The sequence below is a fragment of the Branchiostoma lanceolatum genome, chromosome 2 (assembly GCF_035083965.1).
Source record: "Branchiostoma lanceolatum isolate klBraLanc5 chromosome 2, klBraLanc5.hap2, whole genome shotgun sequence".
In the NCBI taxonomy this organism is placed as follows: Eukaryota; Metazoa; Chordata; class Leptocardii; order Amphioxiformes; family Branchiostomatidae; genus Branchiostoma; species Branchiostoma lanceolatum.
The window spans coordinates 7,870,855-7,895,880 of NC_089723.1; the positions used below are offsets into that span (position 1 = coordinate 7,870,855).

Here is a 25,026-nt window from a genome sequence, read left to right on the forward strand (position 1 = left end):
GTTTTTGGTTTATTTTCCATTGCTTTTGGTTGTTTTCGCTAGTTTTCGATTTTTATCTCCATGAAAAATGGAGATATAGTTTTGGGTGTGTCTGTCTGTGTGTGTGTTTGTGTTTCCGCACTACTGTAGTAAGCATGTCCTCTTGATGGATTACGATGATATTTGGTATGTGGGCGGGTGTTGTGAAGCGGAAATTCAAGGTTGATTTTGGGCCCCCTTGTATGTGACCTTGGTACTGCGGCAGAACTTTTTGTATCTTTTGACCTGGACGTGCTATGGTCTTGATTTTTGGATGTCTGATAGCTTGTGATGTAATAAAGAAGTGGTGTAGGTTTGGGCCCCCTAGCAGCTTGCTCTGGAACTGCAGGGGCGTTATCAGGAAAATCTTCTAAGGAGAATAACTGAACAAAGGAACAACAGATTTCCATGATATTTAGTATGCAGGTAGCTTAGACAGAGATGTACACAATGAAGTGCAAATTATGCTAATTGGGACTTAATTTGCATAGCTAATGAGGAAAATCTATATTTGATATAAATAATAAATGAGGCCTGTTGTGTCGTCTAATGGACAGCATTTGGCAATGTCTTTAACCGTGAAAATGTATGTTCCCCTCAGCAAAATGGACGCACGTGACCGCAACAGGCTTCGCATGAACCACCGCGAACTGAAGAGGAAGGTCTCTACACGGTACATCACCGGCTACCTGTACGAGAAGGGTACCCTCACCATCGATGATGTCGAACGGATCAACAGCCAGCCTACGGAGGCAGACAAGATGGAGATGCTCCTCTTCAATCTGCCCAGGAAGGGCAACAGAGCCTTTGAGACGTTCTGCTCGGCTCTGAAGCAGACCTACGACGGAGTGTCTCTGTACGAAGATGTGGCAGAGACACTGGAGTCTACTTAGTCTACATATGATGAAAAGGAAGACGGTAAGCATGTACACAATTTGTAACTACAGTACTGTATTTTGCAAGTGCACTTTAATAGCCTTAAAGGCAACCAAAGCAATATTAGGGACCAAAAAATGGAATTAAAAAACAATGCTGAAATCTTTATGGTAGTGACATTTACTAACACTGTCTAGCACATTTGTGTAATAACTTCATGCTTTGAGCATTTTAAAACCATGCAAAAACGTGTCGTACAAATGAACCCCTTAGTTTCACAAGCCTACAAAAACTCTGGCGACGATTTTCAATGAGTTCTCAGATCACAACGACGTCGTATTTTTGCATGATGGACGTCGCTATACATTGTAATAGTGTTGTTTGAACTAATCATGTATGGAAATGACTAGATAAATTGACTTTCAAAATCCAATTTTCGGGCCCTAATATTGCTCGGGTTTCCTTTAAATGTATTGACATCAAGAAATATATGTCTGTTCCACAAGAGCATATTGATGAAAGTACCCACAAGAAATTTAAAGACATAAGGTCGTCAGGTTGACCACATGGTGCTCAAGGCAAATTACTAATGACCACAATTCATGTTTACATATCAGGTCCATAAAATAGTAAATAGGCTTACGACGCAGAGATCACATCTGGAAGGAGAATGAATCTGACATGAGATATGAGTGGACATGATTATAAGAGTCTGAAAAGTCCTTTCAACTATTCATGTTTGGCATTCACTGTGGTAATGTAGGCTTATTTTTGTTCCTTTGTGTTTTTTTTCTCTAGAGGAAGCCTCCCCCATGGTATGCGAGGACGTTGAGCAGTTGGACCTCCTCCGGAAGCACCGTCGAGATATCGCAACCTGCCTGGATACACAGAAGACCTGCTTACTTCTCATGAACTCTGGCGTCCTGACCGAGTGGGACCGCATGGTGATCGAGAGAGAAGAATCTCCAACTGAGAGGGCCCAGACCCTGCTTCGCATCCTCCCCACCAAGGGGACCAATGCATTCCATGCCTTCCGTGAGGCTCTCAAGGAGCAGGGACAAGACAACCTGGCAGCCCTCCTGGCCAGTGACAAAGTTTGCAAACCTGTAAGCAACGTCGCCAGGGCGGTGAGCCATTTCTATACCTCTGAGGATGCCAAGAGGGTCAATCAGATCATGGAAGGCGGAAAGTTTGTTGTCGTCCTGTCTGGCATTACTGGATCAGGGAAGTCCCAGGTTACCTTGTGGCAAGCAGCACTGTTCGTGGAGCGCCATCCCACAGCCGTGGTTTGGAGGCTGGACGGCCATGACAAGAAGAGTTTCCTCACCGACAAGCAGATTCTCCTTGAGAGACTGAAGGAAAACGTGCCGTCTGATGACAGCCAAGTAGATACCTGCGTGGCGAAGGCCCTCGACAACCGTAAGACCCCAGTCCTGCTGATCATAGATGACCTCGATGACGGTCTCTTCCTCTCGCCAGAATTGTTGAAACAAAGGGAGGGGTCGAAGATTCTCCTCATCACTCACCGCAAGCGTCTCCAGCAGCCAGCAAACGTCTCCATTCCGGACGAGTCCTACATCCCCATCAACGGCTTCTTGGAAGACGAGGCAGTGGACTTCCTGCGAATGCAGCTGCAACAGCATCCACCTGACGAACTGCAGCGTTTGGCGTCGAAGTTCAGTGGTCTCCCCCTGGGACTGGCAGCAGCTCGCAGCTACCTGCGCCACACAAAAGCAACCGTGGAAAACTACTTGACTCTACTTGAGAAGAAAGGGACTAAATTGGAGGAGAAAGCAGACAAGTAAGTATTATTGCTGTCAGTCATTGTACTAAACACTTGTTCCAATTGCTACTGCAAAAATGTATTTCTAAATATGCTTGCGGTTAATTCTGGCCTACTATGATAAAAAAAAAGGGACAGATGACGTGTTTTCCATTGATCAGGTGGATGTCGCAGTTCTACGAGAAACCAGAGCTCCAGCAAACAGGCAGAAACCTCTTTGCCGCCCTGCGCATGGCAGTCAGCAAACTGGACCAGCAGGTTAGCAACAATCGGGCATTTCAGATCTGATTTGGTTCTAATGTGAGTCAGGCAACGCTATAGCTAGTTGTGTAGAATTCTTAACACAAAGTTTAAGACCGTCACGGTAACATCATTGACCTCCTGTTTTTTCATCCCACTTGTAGACCAAGTCGATGTTTCAATTGACCGGATACATGGACCAGAGTCGGATCCCCATCGTGGTCCTGAAGGAGGACGTGAATGATTCGCCCGCCATGAGAAACATGGCGCTCAACGATCTGGTCATGCAGGTCGAGGACTTGTCCCTCGGAACTGTTGAAGGCCTTGACAATGACCGTGTCCTCTCTGTTCACGAGGTTAGATAATGTGGGAATATTGCTAGATTGGAGTACAAGACTCTGTTATTGCCGATCTAGTTGAGAGAATTGTTGCAATTAACAAGCATAACATGCATAGCAGTTAGTATCATAGCTTTTGATATATGGTGTTGGTAGACTCATGCGATTTAATATGTAATTGTCTAGTTGAACATAGTGTCTTAAAGTCCTATTGTGTGATATTGTTTGATGATAGAGTTTTGTATTGAACATTTTAATCAATCAGGACAAAAAATTAAACTAGCATCAAGCACATCGCTGACGCACATAAACGTGACTCCTTTGTGAAAGAACTCTTATCTTGTTCACTAGGTGACACAGCTGGTTATGCGTCTGTCGTTTACTGAAAAACAAGAGAAAGAACGTCTGAAGAAGCTACAAGACATACTTCTCAAGTACTTTGTCAAGGACACCCGATACACCAAGTACGTCATTGATTCCCAATGGTCTTTTTTTCACCTTTACATGTATTTTATGAACTGTATTCATCATAATTTCTCTTACGACTAACTTTACAGATCTGGAAGGCTGACTGAACTTCTCCAGCCTCATGTTGGAAAGGTACTGCGGTACTCCAAGGAAGCAAACGACGATGGGAGCTTTTCCCTGGCACTGGCCCGGCTAAGCGAGGTGTACGGTTTCATGGAAACCCAGTGTGGGATGCCTGGCAACGCTGAGGAGCATCTCAGGGCCGCCAAGGTATGTAAGCTATGATTAGATAAATAGCTTATTTGCAGTTAGTTTGGCACTGTCAGTTAAATCTGTTATAACGGTGCTGCTAACTGCTTGATTTTGATTTTTTTTTTTCGGACAGGATCACGTTGAGCAACTCGCCGGTATTGACTGGCATGAAGTCAACACTGAGGTTGTTGCACAGCTACATGCACACCGATATGAAAGTTTTGTCTCCTATGACGAGCAAAGCAGCGTCGAAGAGAAAAGTGTGAAGGAAGCTGAGGTCCTCTACTGGAAGCTGTCCGCGGCGAGCAAGCGGCTGCCTGACGAGGTTTTCACCACCATGATCCAGAGTAAGGTCATTGCAGAGCAAGACTTGGCTCTGTTCACCGCGCTCGGTAAAGCTTCCACAGGTCTAGCCCAGTCTGTCAGGAACAAGGAGCCGCTGACAAAAGCGCAGTACCAGAAGATGGTGGCAGACGGCATCGCCATTCCCATCGAGCAAATGAAGGAGGTTTACCTGCCCGAGCTGTACGCTTCCATCAGCTACACCCTGGGACGCTGCCTCTTCTACATGAAGGTACGGATGGAGTCATTCTGGCCCTCTCCAGATTTCAGACTGTATAAATGTCTTTCCCTTCATTATACATTGTATTGTTGTATTTGAGCCGGCTTGATTATCTCATGTTTGACCACGCAGGAGAAATATGCAGATGACCAGGCAGGGAAAGACAACCTCATCAAAAACATGCGAGTCGTCTACTACGTGTGTCACCAAATCAAAAAGCATACTGGGATATCAGTAATACACAAGTTTCTTTCTGAGACTAACGCTCTTCTGTATCTGCGTCTGGAGGAAAGTGGCAAGGTAAGTCATGTGATGGACACATGATCTTGTCGAGCCATGAAGAGTTCAATGTAAGAAAGCAACGACCTTCTGCTTGTGACGGTAGTTTCAAATTACAATACTATGGTAGAGAGAAAATATAACATATAAAACATTAGTACAAAGGTAATCCATGATATTGACAGAATAACAGAAAAAAAGGATGGTACATTGTTCTGCCAGATTGGTTTCAATTAACTCGTATCGAAAAATACGTGAACATATAACATATGTAAATATATCCATTAATCCGTTTTATCAAATCCACTTGGCAATGCTTTACATGAAAGTTTTTTTGGGGGTTGATTTTTTTCCAGAGCAGAGACGAGCTGAGGAATGATGTCAAGTTTGCCATCAAGAGGTACTCGGAGTTCGTGGAGGGAGCTGGATCATACTTCGAATCAGGCGTCCTGAAGAAGTCTGGCCAAGACAGCTTTAGGTATGCTAAGTTTTGACTCAATACCGCAGTCGGTAAATCCCTCCTAAATACGTATTCACAACTTGAACTAGAAAGTATTAGTGTTAGCATATATTAACTTCTTGCGCAACTGCTTGGTTTTATTACAGCAAGGAGGTTTTACATTAAACCTCCTTGATTGCAGTTGTAATAAGTCTACATCCAGTGAAGTATGTGTCACACATATAACGTTACTTAATCTAATTGCATCCCCATACAGCCTGATGATGTGCCACCGCCAACTCGTGAAGTGCTTCCACCTGCTCATCAAAGTGGCCAACTCTGAAGAAGAACGACTTGCATGTATCGCGCAGGCACAGACCGAGTGCAGGTAACAGCAGCGTCATTTCTTGCATTTGGAGCATCAGCTTGCACATGTATAATGTCTCCTTCGGTGGACATACATATGTTAGAGAATAAACTTGGTACAAATCGTCTTGTCCACTTTTAAGATTCAAATTGACATAATGCTGATTTCTGACTTCTGCAGTGAGATGATCTGGCATGCAGAAAAGCTGGTGCAGAGGAACGCGTATGGAAAGATCGTGGAGCGGCCAGAACGACTGGCAGCTTTCTACAACACTGCAGGTGGGGGTTCCTGCTTTTTAAACGTACATGTATAACGGGAGGGGGGCCCCTTGCATAAGACGTTCCTTAACCTAACACAGATATTTACTGATTTTATTATGATGAAGTAAGCTTGGTGTTTGTTGCACGAACTATGGTGATTAGAAACGTAAATAAACCAAGTCAATGCAAACAACATTCAAAACATACTTGTACATAGTATTTTTGTCAGAAAAATAACGATAATGGTGGTAGTGCTGAATAAAGGCTGTAGCGTTTTAGGCTAAGGTCATATATATATTCTTAGTATCGCATCCATAGCATGCCTTAAAGGGTGTCAAAGATTTTATACAAGTCAGATTGTATATGGTTGAATCCAAGTTTCTTTTTTTTTCGAATAGCATATATCCTATTCATTTTATCATACACAGGAAAGTTCTATGCTGACGATGGCGACAGTAAGAAACTGGAGGAGGCGCTTGACTGGTTCCAACTGGCGTATGACCTCGAGACAGAGAAGGGAAAGGAAGACTACCCCTTGTCGGACGCCCTCTTCGGGCTGGCCGAAGGTCTGGTACGTCGTAACCATGGCGACGATCTCGAGAGAGCAGAGGGATACGTTGGTGAGCTCTTGGAGTTGTACAACAGAAAATGGCCAAACAAGAAGGTTGAGATCGAGAAAGCCAAAAAGATTCAAGTTCAGATTACTCAGCTGAAGTAGACAGGATGATGGGCGATGAAATGATGTACATATACACAGCCGTAGCCACCAGAAATATGAAACTTATGTGTTGAGCATTATGCGTCTGCATTTTAAGCTTTGAGAAACAGTTTGTGCGACAAATTCATATGTCATATATGAGTTTGTCACAATCACATTCGTTGACACAACACTTTCTTCTTTTCTTTTATGGCAGACAACTTACTGATAATGGATAAATGAATGGATTGTAAGTTTTCAAAACATGAAATAGTACAGAAAATGAGTAAATTTGACGATCGTCTTTTCAGCAACGATTTATATGCATTCAAAGAAGCTCATGCGCAAAAGTAACTCAGTCTGCAGTTTGAGTTGAGACGCTTTAGCTAGTCTTTGACCTCACAAGATCCTGAGGTGTGGGTAGATAAGCAATAGGTGACATCCTTACTCTCGAACTCAGAACACACCCGCTTTATATTATAAGAACAGCCGTGCTGGTCGAGACCGAAGGTCGAGTGGACCGATGTGATACTGCTTTGTTTTGTTTTGTTTTATTACCCTGAAGAGAGAGGATATGGTATTGCATATCCCTAGACCGTCTCATGATGAAACACACCTGCTTTAAAAGTGTTGTGCAATAAAGTTATTATCATTATTTATTCAATCTGAACAGTACGTATTTTATCATCATTTGATTGATTGCAGAGATTGATTTGAATGGGTGGCTATTCTTTTTGTAGTTCCAAAGTAAACTTAACAAACTACAACTGTTCAACAGCAACAAAAAAACAGTGACTTTAACAGCCATAATAAGGCATGCTTTTAGAGTTGTTTCGCAGGCAACAAACGTTATTCTAGTAAAACGTGACAAACACATTAGCACATAGTCCGAAGGTTTTTTAAACTACTGTTATCTTTCAGATGGAAAGCGCCATTACATGCCATTGCAAAATGACATAATTTTTAAGACATCGTAAACATAGAAAATTCACAACTTAATGTCAATGCTTGGGGATCTTAGGGGATGTATCTACTGAAAATGGAACAAACTTTGGGTTTAAGTGTGTGAGAGTGTAGAACACTTCTGTATCATTATGATCATTATGTTTACCTTCACAGAAGTAAACATATTGTTTTTGCTACGTTTCCTCTTCCTCTTCTTCCTCTTCTTCGTCTTCTCCGCACAAGTAAAAAACATTAATATCTCCAAAACTAGAGCTTGGAATATCTTGAAATCCAGCAAGCTGGTAGGCCTGCACATACGACACTGCACCATGGTCGTTTTGTCCCATATAGATGCAAAAAAATTGTTTTATGCGGCAAAAACTGTTGAAAAAACTAGCATTTTAAGCACTAAATGGAACTTTAGAATCTTAATAGAATGCCAAACGAAGTTTGGAAGGCTGTTCGAAATAGGATCCGTGGCCGCGGGGTGAATAGAACACGCTGCCGAACTCGTAGAACACAACGTTCCACGGCCGCGGTCACCCGCGGTCATACTGTAAACCAGCGCCATCTAAGCTCGGCTTCACAACGTCTCAACTTAAAACCACTCATGACACTGGGATGGCGGTATTAAATGCAAGTGTTACGCGCATACCCGACGATGCCGTACCACGATTATTATTTTAAAATACGGCAACAACCTTTCCTCACCGGAAGTAAAGTTCGGCACGCATCAAAACGCCAATAAAGCACGTACATGTATATCATACTAAGGAGTTTACACACCAACGTTGCGTAAATTGAGTGACTGTTTCCTAATTGTAATATTAATGGGACATTTTCAATGGAGACAAAACAAGTAAATTGAATCATTTGTACCGAGGGCGTTTTGTTAAAAAAAATTTAGCGTCTTTAGGCAGTCAGGAAGTACAGAAAAGTTCATATGACTATACAGGAGTCACTTATGTTATAATATTAAAGTTTTCACATAATAAAATAAAATATTGACAAAAACTACATGTTAATGTATTGTTAATAATTATTGGATGTAACAAAACTACTATACATGAAAAAAACTGAGGTAAGTCAGACGTTTTGTACTAGAAAGAATTTTATTTTTCCCCCTTATAGTAATAGGATGTTCCAAAGAAATGATTTGCATAATCGGAACGTTTTATTTTCGTCTTGGGTGAACACAAGGAAGTTAAACGCCACTTTATGGCAAAAAGAATAGTCTTTAACCCAACAGTATATGCATAGTAAAAATTATAAACATATATTTACAATAATCAATTGTGTACACAGGAACATAGGTCCAACTACGACACTATTTTTAGGATACTTTTGGTATTTTTCTCCCTTCATGTCAGATAATGGTATCGACCGTTCCAAATATGGTTGTGGTTCGATTCGAATCAACAAAATTGAGAGTTGAAGCAAGACTTGTTTCTCAACTGACTTGTTTCAACTCCAAATGTTCCAACTCGAAAACCAAAATTTTCAACTCCGAGTTGCAGTGACGATATCGGCGAATTTTGGGTTTCATTTCTTCAAAGTTGAGTCGGTTCAGAGGCACTGCTGTCCAGTTATTTCTCGTCAGGGAACGTAAAGCCATTCAAGGTGAGTGTAACTTATAAAGCTCGATGTTTCATTTTCCCGCCATTTGTTATGACAGAACCTCCTTGGACAGAGCAAGGACAGAGTCAGAGAACTATCAAATTATAATTTGTTTGAACTGATCAAAATGTTGAGATCGATCTTGCGTCGGATGAATTTTCTTCATTATAGTATTCAAAGTTTCAGATTTCTTTAGCTGCTAATTTTTACGTCAGGGTCTTGAGTAATTTCTAGATCTAGCAAGTACAAATTTATGTCCTTGGATCGTAGAACAGAGAAATTTTGGTAAAAGAACTTGGTTCGATATTCGTATTGTATGCAAGTATATTTTTGTGGTAACCATCCATTCAATAGTCCATTGGTCTTGCTATCAAGAGTAAAAGACTGTCTCACTTTTTAACCATTTTCCGAGACAATCACCAGGCAGTTTATGTTTATACATCTAGTGATTACAATGTTATTTAATAAGATCATGCGGTATTATTCCCAAGATTATCCTGTCCCTAGTGCAAGAAAATTCTTATTGATAGGAAAATTGTCATTGTCAGTAACTTCCTGAGAAATCTTTCGGGAACATCTTGGCAATTGCTTGTAAGTTTTTTGGGGCTCAAAATACAGGGTGCATGTGCACTTTTGTGTACCCAATTTTTATTATCATTTAGGGGATTAGGTACAGGTGGCTGTAATGAGGTATAAATCACTCCTTTACTAGTAGGTAATTTTTGTTTACCAGGCTGAGGACCATTCAGAGGAAAGGTATTCCTATTTGACAAAACTTTTCAATATGGAAATGTGTGCACAATTTTAATTTCATGCCTTCATTCCATAGCTGACCTGTGGCAAGCAGGATGGGGGTTGACCTGGCCACATACAGGGCGCGGATAGGCTGCTTCAGCAACCCTGGATTTGACTCACTGCACTGTTGGGCAGAGGCGTCATGTTTGCTAGTGTGGCTGGTGATGTCACAACTAATGCTGAAGCTAGCGGGGGATGTGGAGGAGAATCCTGGACCCAAGGAAAGGTGAAAATCAGAAATCAGCTTTATCCTAAATCAGCTTTATCCTGTTATCAGAAATCAGAGCTCTTTATCCTGTTAGTGTTAGATAGAGTACTTTGCAATATATTGGTTCATATGTTACAAGATGAATCTTGAACATTATCGTTATCAAATATGTTCAGTGATTTGCAATTTGTTGGGATCAGTACAACTTGGAAATTGGAACCGATTGTCTCTGTCATGTTGAGAGTGAAGATAAGACTGCCTGTTCAAAAATACCTTTTTTTCAAAAATCTCCTGGGTGGTTTTGGGGCACGTTCGACTACTGTTTAACATCAATTTAACTTATGTACAATGTTCATTTTAGTAGGTGTGAATTGCTTTTGAATGCCAGAAGTCCTCCACAAGATCCAGGGCTTTGAGTTTGTAGATACTTAATTATCACGTTTCTGAATTAGTGCACACTCGTGCCATTCTAGGAAGGCATCAAAGGGAAACGAAGGCCAGCAAAGGCAGTGGTCCCCAGATGTGCAGGAGACAGGAGCAAATGCTGGTGGAGGGTTTGTGTTTTCCCCTTTGACTCAGACTGACCAGTTCACATTATCAGGTCAGTTGGGCATTCCTGTTGCAGCGTTGCATGAGTCCCCCTTGCCCCCTGGACAAAATAGCGTTCCCCTAGAGTGTCCATTCAATGTGAAAAGTATTGGGGGATTGGGGAATTGTTTTTTCAAAGCAATCTCATATGCAGTGTTTGGAATTGAGGAATACCATCTTGCGCTCAGGTCATTGTTAGTTGCACACATGCAGATACTACCTCATGCTTTTTGCAGGCTTTTCCTTCCAACAGGACTGTCCATGACTGATTACATAGTAACCAGTCAAATGCATTTTGATGGTACATGGGCAACTGATATTGAAATCTACTGCATGGCTTCAATGCTTAGAAGACCTATATGTACCAACTACCTCCAGTCAAAGGTAAGAGCCTTTGCAGGGATAGAAAAAAAGAGATCATTGACCTCTGGAATCCCATTTTTGAAGTTGTGCAACTAGAGGAGATCATGAGGCAGAAGGATGATGCTGCATTTGCCGAGCTTTTGAACAGGCTTAGGGTAAAGAGAAAGAAAGACAAACTTTCAGATGAAGATGACAAAACTCTGTGTTCAAGGGTGCTCTCTCTTGACTTTGCATCAGATGATTACCCTAAAGATGCCCTTCACATTTTCGGCACCAATGATACTGTTGATCGGCATAATGACAACATGTTGATCCTCCGGTGTTCACCGATTAGACGATACGAGGCCTTTGATTTTTCCAAAGATCTGTGCTCAGGTTCGATTAAAAGGAGAGATTTAGTTGAAGGGGTACGAGACGACCTACTAGATGTGCTCCGAGTCGGAGTTGGTGCTAGGGTCATACTTTGCCGCAATGTCAACGTTGAAGATGGTTTAGTGAATGGTGCATTTGGAACTGTGACTGGAATGAAAGGTGGGGAAGATAATGCCAGTGAAGTTGCAACTGTTTATGTGCTATTTGATAACCCAAGGGTAGGTGCTGAGGAAAGGCAAAAGAGTGCTGTTCCCAAGGAGATACCTGTCAACTCAGTGCCAGTGCGTCAGATCGAGAGCACCTTGAAAAAAATTCGCAATGTTACACGTCACCAAATCCCGTTGAAGCTAGCCTGGGCATGTACGACACACAAAGTGCAGGGCATGACTGTTCCTAAAGCGGTTGTCTCCATGAAAAAGGCTTTCGCATCAGGTATGTCGTATGTGGCATTAAGTAGGGTTTGTTCAATAGGTGGGCTCTACATTACCGACTACAAGCAGGACTCTATCTACTGTGATGAGCAAGTAGAGGAGGCGGTCAAAAGTATGAGGCACTTACAGTTTAGATGTGACCCGTTCATAAATATTGATGACAGATCTGAAAGCAATAGGGTCCTAAATATTGTCCACCACAATACTGAAGGCCTGGTAGGCCACTTTAAAAGTCTGAAATCCACCTGTCTGCTCAAAGCTGATATAATATGCTTGACTGAGACATGGCTATCTGGTGATGTGCAGTCTTCTCAGGTGCAGCTAGAAAACTTTACTGTGTTTCGTCAAGACAGGAGACGTGTTTGTGAGGCAGACTCTATGACAACAAGTTCCCCTCATGGAGGAGTGGCAGTTTATGTCCGTGATGGGTACAGATGTTCTGAAATACCTATTCCAAGTGACATACGCCTTGAATGTGTGGTTATGCGTATGTCTGCTGAGGGAGTGGAAATTCTCATTGTACCTATTTACAGGCCACCCAATGTGAAAAAAGATGTATTCATATGCAATTTAGAGAAATTGATGCAGCACCTGGCCACGGTGAAACGAAATACTACAATCTTTCTTGGGGACTTTAACGAGAACTTGATTTCAGGGGAAGACAACAAAAAGATTCTGAATTTCTTTGTGACAAAGGATTTCGAACAGTTGGTGGAAGATCCTACAACCATGAAAGGAACCCTTATTGACCATGTTTACATTTCACCAGTGCCATCAAATGTAAGCTGTGGGGTCATACAGACATTTTACAGTTACCATGATGCTGTGTATTGTTCGCTGTATCAGTGATGCTGCAATAACCTGTGAAAAGGCGATGGAATAGAAAAAAATTCCTTCCTTTGTTATCATAATGAGGATATGCACCAGCTCTGCCCTTGCCAACCGTATTAGGTGGGCAAGGGAGAGGAGGCATTACCCGCTCCGCCTACGGGGGTTCCTGGTGCAAAAAAAAAGGATAGTCGCCAGTCTGGCCTTGCATACTCTGATTGGTCAAACTCAATGTTGAACAAACAGGGTATGCGAGGGGGAGGGTCATATATACCCGCTCCGCCCTTGCCAACCACTAACCTCAGTGGTTGGTAAGGGGGTTCCTTGCGAAACAGGAACCCCCTTACCAAGAAACCATTGAGGTTTGGAGTTTGTAAGGGGGTTCCTGGCGACATAAGGATCATCACCAGCTCTGGTCTTGGTAATCCTGTTTGGTCAAAGCTGAACAAACAGGGTATGCAAGGGGGAGGGGACATGAACGATGAAGTCGTACCCACTCCGCCCTTGCCAACCCCTAACCTCAGTGGTTGGTAAGGGGGTTCCTGGTGAAACAGGAACCCCCTTACCCACCCCTAAGGTTAGGGGTGGGTAAGGGGGTTCCTGGTGTTACAAAGGAAGGAAAAAGAGCTCTCCCCTGTGATTGTGGTTGAGGAAGGAAAAATAGCTCTCCCTGTGATTGGGATAGAGGAAATGAAAAAAGAAGAAAAAAACGGAATGCACAAGGATAACAATAGGTAGTCACTTTTAAACAATGATCTAATCTCTTCTTTTTTTCCCTTTCTTTTAGGAGACCATTCTTCTGTTCGAAGAGCACCTTAAAGTACCTTGGAAAATATATCAGGCGTTTTTTTTTCTTAACTTTTTCTTTATATTATAGATTCTATATTTGTAATCTTGTATCTTGATCTTATGTAATATATCTTTTTCACTCTTATTGTCATGTTTCAACTCATTTTTCCTTTTGAAAGCATGAAATTCCATATTTAGAGTTCTCCACCACTGCATCATTGTCAGTAACCATAATTTTCCTTTTCTTTTAAGTGGTTAAGCAGTCAGAAGATCATGCTCAAGCAGTCTGAACATACAGCAGGTATGCTTGTGCTAATATAACAAGGAAATAAAAATAGAATTGTTTTCTGTTAAAACACCAGTAAACATGTGTTTTAGATCTAGAGAAAAGGTGATGTCAAGTGTAAGTTGTTGGGTCAACAGCAAAGGGTGCACATGATGTTGATTGTTTCTTTAACTTCAAAGAGACTGATTAACCTATGATTTTTATCCTGAATGCTTCTTTTCCTCAAACCTCACTCCTGTTTCTGTCCTCCAGATGGGACCCATCTAGAGAAGAGAGGCAGAACGTGGTCCATGTCTCCATGAGAAACTGCATGGGGAGGTCCCAGCAAGCTGCAGCTGCGCAGAAGGACACCAGCTTTGCAAATTTTGATAACAATTATTAAGCTTCAGATTGTTTGGCTCACATAGTTAAGACTCAAAGTGTATATTATTTCAGCTTGCATATTTTTTGTACTTCCATTTTTCTTGTATTTACAGTTTTTGTATTTGCATTTTTGTATGTACTAAAAAGTAATAAGATTGTGAGAGAAGACAAAATGTAAGATTTCAAAAATTGTTTGATTAAACCTGTCAAGAAGATTCAAAGTGTACATGACTTGTGCTTGTATCTCTCCTCTTAATTACATTGATGGTGAGAGTAAGAGTGTGTGCTGAGTGAATCATTTGACATTCATCCTTGTTGGGGCTAAGAACATCCAAACTATTCAATGAATGGCACTCCAGTAGTATCTTTATGAAAGTCTTGCAATATGAGCAAAGGCAAAATATTCTCTTACCCATCCCTCCAAAGTACCTTTGTAGAAGTATGAATGGCAGGCTAGACTATGCGAAGGTAAACATTTTGCATTTGCCCGCAAATGTTGCCTCTCTAGTCTAATATAGCTTTTTTAAAATTATCTTGATGTAAGTGGGTACATACAGCCACGCTATGCACCGAAATACCGAATGTGCAATTGGGAAACAGTTTGTCTATTGGAGTATTGCATTAAAAAAGGATATAGTATATGGTCTTTACATGTCTGTAATCTTTTTATAATTACTCTTACATGTTGCAAACATATCTATCATATCATTAATGGCAATTCATTGCTGCATGTGTGTTTGTATGTTAACCGCACGTTAAATACCAGAAAGGTCATCGTAAAACGTAGGGTCACTCATGTAATTCACATGTATTCGTGAATGTTTGAATAAGATTATGAAGACAACCTTTGCCTCAAAACTGTTGTTGGTTGTAATTTCTCGCTCAGTATATATACCGTTGGAACTACTAATTACTGTAATATTCTATACCTACTCCAAAGGAACCAACAACTTGTAGCCACGATCAGCACTAGTACGATTCATTAAAATAGGGTGCTTCATAAAACTTCTTGCACCACATGTTGAAACGTACACGTCGTTGTATATCAAGTTGATAAAAGATATTGCAACTGCCACTTTAAGACATATATTGTGATATGAAATTTCTGTAGACTCTGATCAACTCATCTGGCAACATGTTAATCCCATTTTGCACATCTAATTCAATAATGATAGGAGCCGTAAAGTCACTTATTCCACAGCAAACTTTTAAAACTTATTTTGATTGTAGACAGCAATGAGAAGAATAGCTGAACCTATATGCAAGACTGATATTCGTACCAATACGTGCATGTATGTGCAGCTTAACTTCCGGTTTTTGCATCTTTTGTCCTGGGCATGCTGTGGTTTTTTGGTTCTTGTTGGCAGATAGATGGCCTAGGATTTGTCCCCCTAGCAACTTTTTCTGGAACTGCTGGAACTTTTTGGATAACATACTGTATTTCAAAGAGGATAACTTAATATAGGAACGATAGATTTTCATGATATTTGGCATGCAGGCAGCTTAGACAAAATGTAAACAATTTTTTTCACACAGGGTTCCTCTTTTGTAGAGCGGCCTCTAACAACCCACACACATAAGTTCCTGTCCTTTGTGCTGAACGCCATCCACACATATACAAACCTGTTCCTAGTGCTGAACCCTACTACAAACACACACACTGGCTCATAGAATGCGTCTGGTAGCGGTAAAGATAAAAATGACAGTCTCCTTACTATCCAATACCTTTCCCATGTCATATTGTCTTTGTATCCGCTATTTGTTTCAAATTCTTAAAGTGATCTTTGTCATTTCCACTTGTATGGCCTTTCATGTGTAGTATGTTAGCAAGAAAAATAGAAACATAGAAAAAAGATCCTCCTTGTTTATTCATTTAAACATTTCACAACATACGTTAAGTGTATTTTTGATTAAGACAAATAGCGTCGGTATAGCACTAATACCGCACTAATCAAGTGGTATTATTGATAATGGCCACCCGGTGCTATTTGAGTGATCTTCAAATTATTTGAAACTTCAGTAGAATTCATTGAACAGCTTTGTAAATCCAACATGTTGTTTTCTATCGTCTGCATTACGGATTTCTGGCAATTTTTTTTTACATCATTTAAATCTTGTATCAGGTCGACAACAAAAGCACAACAGCGATGCAATATTTCTCGATGTAAACAGTCGTTTGCGCAAACATAAGAAGCAACGCTTAACTTCCATTCCCCTAACAGTTAACACAGACAGTCTCACATTCACTGTCTTTCTGTGCGAACTTTGTGATGGTGACATTCCATGTGCCGCGGAAATAAAGTCTTTTCCGTTTCTTAGTCGCCTTCTCTTCCTTGACTAGCCCTGTCGTCTTAGGCCACTACTTACTACATCTATCGTCTTGGTAGCTCTGCTAGTTCTCCAATTACCAAGCAGCCAAACGTTAGTCAGAACAAGCAGGCCCCTATCACTGTCTTTGAGTGTAGTGCTATAGTCTTTGCCGTGAGCCGCGGATATTGAGTCTCTTAAGCTTGTTCGCCCTTTTCCTTCCTTGGCCAGCTCTGTCGTCCTGTGGAGCAACATCGAGACCTTCACCTGTTGTCCTGTTAACTTTTCTAGTTACTGCCACTCCATGGGAATTTCCTCGTCCATCTGGCTGCTTGACCACGCCATGTTCTCGGTGTAGATGCTGGGCTCCCAATCCATTTGCTCTTCTTCCAGAGCAGGTGGGAAAACGGGAGAATGCAAGGGTACGGACTGATTGTGAGAGCTCTGGCCGAACAGTGAAGAGTTGTGATGCCACTGGTACGTATGGGAGGCCTGTGTGAGCCTCGGATCCGGATGGTAGGACGGTAGCCTGGGGTCCGGATAACGGGACTGGAGTCTCGGGTCTGGATAGTATGCCGGATGAAGCCACGAGTCCTCACGTACCGTTGGTACATATCTTCGCTTAGACTTTTTCCCAACCTGTTTGAACACAAGAAGACAAAGTTGCAAGATATTAGGCGACCTAAATATCTATGATCAGTGGGAAACTAGTCGTACCAGAATATTGAGTATCAACTACTCCCAATGGATAGAGTCCAGTTTTATTTCAAAATTCCAACAACAGTTCAATGTTTACTACCAACACTACTTGCCGAATGATCTACATTACGCGTCAAGAAGAGAGACAAAGAGAGAGAAATGGTTTATTCAATATAAAAAAAACCTCGCAGCACAGGTGCTGAATTGCGTCTCTTGTACACAATACGTGCTACATATTTAAGCAGGACTTTACAAAGCAAACAGCAAGAATGAATGAATGAATGAATGCAAGAAGTGAACAAAACTGATTGATTCAACTCTATTTCTAACACGTATACTTACAGCAGGGGTGTTCATGTCAGTAACATATCCTCGTTTGCTCGCCATCATGAGACAATGTGAAGATATTTCACAGTGAGACTTTGACAGATTCACGCACACAAGCGTCGTGATACACCTAGGTCTTCACACAGAACACAGGTGTGTTTATCGAACGATAAACAATCCGGGTACCACGAGCAATGAAGCGATTGTTTGGTAATGCTGTTCCAGAACGATGTAAACGGTCAATATGGATTCGTAGCTTTTCACACAGTTTTGCGTTCTGAATGTATAGTTGGGATAAGTCAAGCACCAAACATTACGTCAATTAACTGAATAAAGGAATAAAATGTTTATTATACAGTCTTATGTCAACTGTTCAAAACCTTTATCTGTAACCGCTGCCTCGTAACATACAAATTCCGTACCTCTCGTAATGTTTAGCACCAGCGTATTTCTAACTACCTTAACTGTTACATTGTATTTTTATCATTGCTGTATTTACTTCTATTATTGTTATTGTTATTTCATCACTACGTTTTCATTATTTGTTTCATGGTGTATTTACTGAGGAGCCGGCCTTGCAGAGAAGCAAGCTTTCCTTTGCCTGTTCCTATATGTTCCTACAGATTTACTGTTTTTATATTTGAAGTCGAATGAATAGAATTAATGAAAAAAACAAACATTTTTCCTGGTCCTAAGGGCCCGGTCATATTCGTCGTAATGGTTTACGACTGGAGCAAATTGAGATCATTGTAAGACAGTCGCGGGTACAGTTTAACGTGCAATATTCAGCTGTCTTGCGACTGGAGATGTCGTCTTATGCCCAATTTACACTTGTCCTTTTAACTGTAGTACAGTACATGGTAGACTACAGCTTTTTTCTGGGCGTAAAAAGAAAACTACTGTAGTCTACTACAGAAGTCTACTACACCCTCGGAGGTGGTACATGTAATATTAGGCCCAATTTACACTTGTCCTTTTAACTGTAGTACTACACATAGTAATCTACTACTGTAGTAGACTACAGCTTTTTTCTGGATGTGAAAAGAAAACTACTGTAGTCTACTACAGAAGTCTACTACAACCTCGGGGGTAGTAGTACTACACTTCGGCGGAGGTTTTGTGAGACTTCGAACCGGGTGTAAAGCGAAACTGTGGCAATCAGGAACAGTGGGTGTCCTGCTAGGCTTCCTATCATTGAGTGTAAAGTGGACGCGAATCTGTAGTCTACTACAGTAGTAGATTACCATGTGTCGTGCTACAGTTTCACAGAACAAGTGTAACTTGGGCCTTATGTCCTTGTCGGCGGTCGACAAAAATTCGTATATTTGTTTGTTCGTCCGCTGAAATTACGATTTGTGACCTCCAATATCTAATAGATTTGTTATTACTCATCATTCTTATTATAATCATCGTTATTAGTAATCTTATGTCAAGCCTAGTTTAAAAGTATCAAAATTAAACTCTTTGAAAAGTATGTGTTTTACATTTCTTCTGCCTTTACGTTGCGTGAAGTACTAAGGTCTAACGCAAGGTGGCGTTACTCCTACCTGGCAAACAATATATACGATTTTGAACTCCGCGGCGCATTTTCCCTCGCGTTTTGACAATGGGTTGCTGTCCAAAATCTACAAAACACATGTGCAGTACCAATGGCTGAGGGTCGGCTGTGGAGCTCGAGGTTACGCTTATTGTAGCTGGCATTGGCTCGGAACTAGCAGCCTCGAGCTCTTCTCACAATGACTAAAAAACATTCTCACGGCGGGCCCCAAATCATTCTCCGCCCAAGCCTGAGATAACAGGTACATCCGTGTTATTGTAGTGACGCCACACAGCAGTAACTTAATGCTAAAGCACTAATTAAGAATACATAACCGCACTCCTCTAGAGCGAAGAATCTGCCAATTTGTAGCCTAGGCAAAGAAAAGACGAAGTACATTTTCTTGTTGCCTGTCATTTGTATAGTAGCGATAGAATTATTTTTTTCAGTTTTGTGTTAAGTACATTCCCCTACTTCAGATACCTGAATAGTAGAGAGAAATTTATATTTATTGCAGCCTTCGATAAACCAACTCTAACTAATCATACAGCCTCCTACATTTATACAATTACCAAGAAACGAGAGGAAGCCGAATGTATAAGAGTATGCTAGATGTTTATATACTCATGAATATGTGTATAGTTGTTAACATGTGACCTGTGCTTAGCACTGTGGGGCAAACATGTACAATAGAGGTCTTCATTCATGAATGCATTAAAGTATCCAGTTCATCATCTGCTATATTTGATAGTGGTACAATGCCTACATTTAAACAAAGCTTTCAACAGAACAGACTGGAAAGATCTTCCACGACCACCCCTTAGTAGAAAATGGGAAGTCTGAAGTGGTCCATATTTTTGATTTCTTACTTGCAAACAATCGAGAGATGCGAGCGAACGCATCTTGTTCGCTCTCATATCTCTATTGAAATTAACTACAGTTTTATTTTCAATTCGTTTTTTCTGCATGTATGACGTTTCTTCAGATAGCACATTCAACCTGGTCAGGGCTGATGATAATATCTGTTCTGCTACAAGTCAGGCCTCGCTTGGCTTCCTGTACACCTGATCGCTCCTTGGATTATCACTATAAACAATAGAGGCCGTAGGTCGCCTTATTCCCATCTAACTGGGCCACCCACTCATTCGTGAGAAAATGGCCGGTGCTGTACAGTGGATAGCCGAGTCCGTCCAGGAGATTTTGCAGATCTCTGGGCCGACTCTGCAGACGTTTCTTGTCCTCTGTGCGACTTTCTTCTTAGCATATGTCATCTTCAAGCGATCCCGAAACCTGCCTCCTTACCCGGCAGGACGTGTGCCTGTTCTCGGGCACCTCCTCGCCTTGGGCCGAGCGCCTCATCTCAAGCTGACGGCGTGGAGGCGGCAGTACGGGGACGTCTTCACCGTCAGGATGGGGATGGAAGATGTAGTAGTTCTGAACGGCTACACTGCCGTCAAGGACGCGCTCGTGGACAGGTCCGAACTGTTCGCGTCCATGGCGCCAAACTACCTGCTTGATGTGATGACTGATTGCGGAAAAGGTAAACTTCTATTTATCATATGCTTTATTGACAATAGTCGTACGACAAGTGTACAACAGAAAACTAGGACAGTCGTGGATGCGTTGTCAGCTGTCCTGTGACAGAAGACGCCTTGTCATCAGTCGCGTCTATCATAGCCTCGCTGAAAATCGTACGTCGCAACTACAGTGTGATCTATATTCACCCTGACCAGTCGAATCACGTGAATCGCATTGAAACTCAAATTCGTATCAGCCATTTCCCGACAAATCGCTTTCTAACTTGCGTTAACGACTACATCTGACCAAACAAACTCACCAGTGAGATGGTGGAGGGTGTCAGCTTTCCAAAGATGTTTTCAGATTGACAATTTTGACACTTTGGAAGTGATTAAAAGAGACCGCGATTTAACGTTTAGAGAAAAGTAGTAGAAACTAGACGTTAAATCGCGGTCACTTTCAATCACTTCCAAAGTGCCAAAATTGTCAATCTGAAAACATCTTTGGAAAGCTGACACCCTCTACCATCTCACTGATGAGTTTTTTTGGTCGGATGTAGTCGTTAACGCAAGTGAGAAAGCGTTTTGTCGGGAAATGGCTGATACGAATCTGAGTTTCAATGCGATTCACGTGATTCGACTGGTCGGGGTGATATTGTCTCACTGAATTTCGTCAACATGGTGTCCTCTCGGCAGTATGTCTTAGAATAGATACAAAACTGGATATGTATGATATCAAATTACATGTTGAAGACATGTTCTTTGCTGTAGACATTCTTCTTGCACGTTGGGTGACCGGGTTCAGACAGAGAAAGAGGTTTGCCGCCACCACCCTGAGGAACCTGGGCATGAAGGTGGGACGTGGCAGCATTGAGAAGAAGATCAGAGAAGAAGCGGACTGTCTCCGCAACAGGGTAAGATGCAACCAATAAAACTAAGGATGAAAAATGTAGGATCCATCTCGAATATCTGTTTAATGAAAAATGTGATCCATAAATTACTAGTTAAGTCACACGTAGGCTGATTCTGGATTTCATTATATTCCCCTCCACATGAGGGAATATACTGTTTTTGCTTTCCTCCTCCTCCTTTTTTCTTACCGTAAAAGTTACGGATGTCATATTTCAGATGTAGGTACCCTTAGGAAAGGTGAACACACCTGTCCATAAATCATACTAATGCGGACCTCCTCTGCATAATTTATGCATATACTTGTATTTCCCTAACCGTCAAAGCTACGGATGGTATATTTGAGATGTAGGTACCTTTAAGAAATGTGAACACACCTGGCCATACATTATGCTAATGAGGTTCTCATTTGCATAATTTCTGCAGAAACGCGTTTCTTCTTACCGTAACAGTTACGGATGGCATATTTCCGATGTAGGTACCTTTAGGAAAGGTGAACACACCTATCCATAACTTATGCTGATGCGGACCTCCTCTGCATAATTTATGCAGAAACGTGTATTTCCCTTACGGTAAGCCATATTTGAGATGTTGGTACTTTTAGGAAAGGTGAATACACCTGGACATATACTATGCTAATAAGGACCTGGTTTGCATAATTCATGCAAAAACTTGTATTTCCCTTATGGTGCATACTAACGTTGCGGATGTCATACTTGACATGTAGGTACCTTTAGGAAGACCTGGACAGAAACTTCCAAGTCCATTACAGTAAATGCTAAGGATGTCACATTTGAGGTGTAGGTAATGGGAGGGGAATATCCAGCATTTTCTTGAAAATGCTGCCTTTCTAGTTATCTTCATGAAAAAAGACTTTTTCATGGAGATATTGTTTTGCGTGCGTTTGCGTGTGTGTTTGCGTGTGTGTATGTTTGTGTCACTGGATGCTTAAAGTTAGCATAACTGAAGAACGTGTAGATGGATTGTAATTGTACTAGTATTTGGTCCGTGGGTAGGTGTTGGGAGGAGAAAGGTCAAGGTCGATTTTGGGCCCCCTGGTATTTGTCACTGGAACTGCAATAATTTGTAATAATCTTCTAAGGAGAATAACTGAAGAAAGTAACAACAGATTTTCCTGTTATTTGGTATGCAGGTATGTTGGACAGAGATGTACAAACTGAAGTGCTAATTATGCAAATTGTTACTGAATTTGCATAAGTAATGAGGAATATCTACCCCTCCATCTAGGTATGTTGAAGGATCTCACACCTGTCACATCTGTTTGTCTCATATCTAGGACAAGAATTCCCTACAGCTGGTGGTAAATTATGTGGATAGCTTAAGTGTTACTAGAAATGGTTATAATGCAGTTTGCCTATGTATTTGCGTGTGTGTATATGTGTGTCATCGGTTGCTTTTAGTCAGCATAACTGAAGAACGTGTATTGATGGATTGTAATGATATGTGGTATGTGGGTAGGTGTTGGGAGGAGAAAGGTCAAGGTCGATTTTGGGCCCCCTGGTTTGTGTCCCTGGAACTGTAATGGCATATTTGTCAAAAACACATCATATTTAAAAACAAATTTCATGGAGAGTTTGGGTCTTCACACTCTTGTTAGTATGTGTGATAGTGTTGGTGGCATTTTCATAAAAACATGTCGATAAGTTTCAATCATATGCTTTCTCTCCTAACCATCGTTTGTTGATGTATTATTAGATGTAAATCATGCAGTTTTTAGTGATTTTTGTTCAATATCGTTTTCATAATTCATAGGAATTTTTAAAAAATGCCGATGATATGCGGTCTACAAACTATAGAGTCACGATACGTTTGACCAACACCTTTTAGGACTGTTTCGATCTTGAGAAACATCATTTTGCAAAAGAATAATTTCTATTCAGGTTGCAGAAAACAACGGACAGCCCTTTGACGTCGCTCATGACGTCACAGTGACAGTGGCAAACGTCATCTGCTCCATGGCGTTCGGGAAGCGCTACGACTACGAGGATGAAACGTTCCGAGAGCTCTCTAAAGCGATTGTTACCCTAGCGTCTGAACTCGGAACTGGGCAGATCATTAGCGTGTTCCCATTGCTACGTTTTGTTCCTGTCGGTAGGTCAAATTTCCTTTGCACAGCATTTTCTACAGTTCCATGAATAGATTGGTAGTTCGTATATGTTTATAATTAACAACCATGCTGGAATTTACCTGGCCGACGTTACGATAACTTCTCAGCTAGCTTCCTCGGGAAAAAACTGAGTCACGTTTGGGACAGCATCATTGCCATGCGGCAAAGATTAGTATAGTCCATTCAGGCGATGGGGAAGGTTGCTGAGGAGTTACCACAACCTCTATGGCTATGTCATCACAAGCAAAAACTTTGTATTTATGTCTAATCAGTACATGCATATTTATCAGTGAATAGAGCCGGCATCAATGCGTTAGAAGGGTTCTACAAGGTCCGCAATGTGATAAGCGAGGAGATATCTCGCCATCGGGAACACCTGGATCGCGAGAATCCGCGAGATTTCCTCGACTTCTGCCTGCTGGAGCTTGAACAGCAGGAAAAGGTGGACGGTCTGACAGAGGAGAGCGTCATGTACATGACCGGGGATCTTTTCGTCGCCGGAACGGACCCCACCACCAACACACTGCTGTGGAGTCTTCTCTACATGACTTTGAACCCCGACATCCAAGATAAGGTAACGTTACTTCTGAGGAGTCTGGCTCATTCAAAACGTCTCAGTGTTTACCTTTGTCAGACTCTAGAGGGCTGGGAAAAAAAAAGAATCGCGAGATAGTATTTGCTTTTCTTGTGAATATTAAGAAACAATATCGGCAATACCATCCGAACAGGTACAAGAGGAGCTTGATGCCGTTGTTGGTGAGGGCCTGCCCACCCTGTTCCACCGTTCCCAGCTGCCCTATGTGAATGCCTGTCTGCTGGAGGTCATGAGAATCCGCACTCTACTCCCTTGGGTACCGCACGCCACCACGCAGGAAGTCACAGTGCAGGGATATGATATTCCGAAGGCAACTCGGGTACATGTATTATTATTTTCCTATTTTCAGATTGCATAACCTTTCTGCACCGTTGCAGAAATGCCCCATTCATTTACAGGCTGCCACATGACGAAGCGATAATAAGGTGATCCATTGACCTCTATTAAAGTCGAAGTGATGATTTGCTCGAAGTTTATCCATACAAATATTCTTTTCGGGAGATTGTGTTTGTGGCCTCATTTTCTCTTTGTTTGGCCCAGGTGCTGATGAACCTGCACTCCCTCCACACGGACCCCGCCTACTGGCCTGATCCGGACCGGTTTGACCCCGAAAGGTTTCTGGACGCGGAAGAGAACGTCATCAACAAGCCTGAGTCTTTCATGCCTTTTTCAGGAGGTAATTATCAGGATTAGACATATTACTATCGTACATATTTCATAACATTAATGTTTACTTATTTTCTATTCTATTCTATTCTATCCTACATTTGTCTGATCTTGATACTCGGCATTCTGTATTTCCAGGCCGACGCGTGTGTCTTGGTGAGCAGCTGGCCAGGATGG

General features: G+C 41.7%; 3 protein-coding genes across 5 annotated transcripts; all 3 read left to right on the forward strand.

The window, feature by feature from the left end:
* The first annotated feature begins 1,698 nt into the window (after positions 1–1,698).
* On the forward strand, positions 1,699–3,282 carry LOC136426631 (apoptotic protease-activating factor 1-like). The gene is made up of 3 exons (XM_066415308.1): positions 1,699–2,695; positions 2,839–2,935; positions 3,082–3,282. Exons 1-3 carry the CDS (start codon positions 1,707–1,709, stop codon positions 3,280–3,282), a joined length of 1,287 nt encoding a protein of 428 aa, XP_066271405.1. The 5' UTR covers positions 1,699–1,706.
* Positions 3,283–8,385: 5,103 nt separating this feature from the next.
* Positions 8,386–14,379, forward strand: LOC136427328 (uncharacterized). 3 transcript variants are annotated; one of them, XM_066416140.1, is made up of 5 exons: positions 8,386–9,144; positions 9,971–10,162; positions 10,618–10,745; positions 13,514–13,816; positions 14,054–14,379. In XM_066416140.1, the coding sequence occupies exons 2-4, from the start codon at positions 9,990–9,992 to the stop codon at positions 13,543–13,545; spliced, it is 333 nt and encodes a 110-aa protein (XP_066272237.1). In that variant the 5' UTR covers positions 8,386–9,144; positions 9,971–9,989; the 3' UTR covers positions 13,546–13,816; positions 14,054–14,379. The 3 variants fall into 3 exon arrangements, 1 of the variants encoding a protein (XP_066272237.1); XR_010754400.1 differs by having other exon boundaries at positions 8,954–9,144; positions 10,618–10,698; XR_010754401.1 differs by lacking the exon at positions 8,386–9,144 and adding an exon at positions 9,412–9,426.
* Positions 14,380–20,189: 5,810 nt separating this feature from the next.
* Positions 20,190–24,593, forward strand: LOC136426632 (cytochrome P450 2U1-like). The gene is made up of 6 exons (XM_066415309.1): positions 20,190–20,574; positions 21,323–21,465; positions 23,362–23,572; positions 23,879–24,162; positions 24,317–24,502; positions 24,582–24,593. Exons 1-6 carry the CDS (start codon positions 20,190–20,192, stop codon positions 24,591–24,593), a joined length of 1,221 nt encoding a protein of 406 aa, XP_066271406.1.
* Positions 24,594–25,026: the final 433 nt, after the last annotated feature.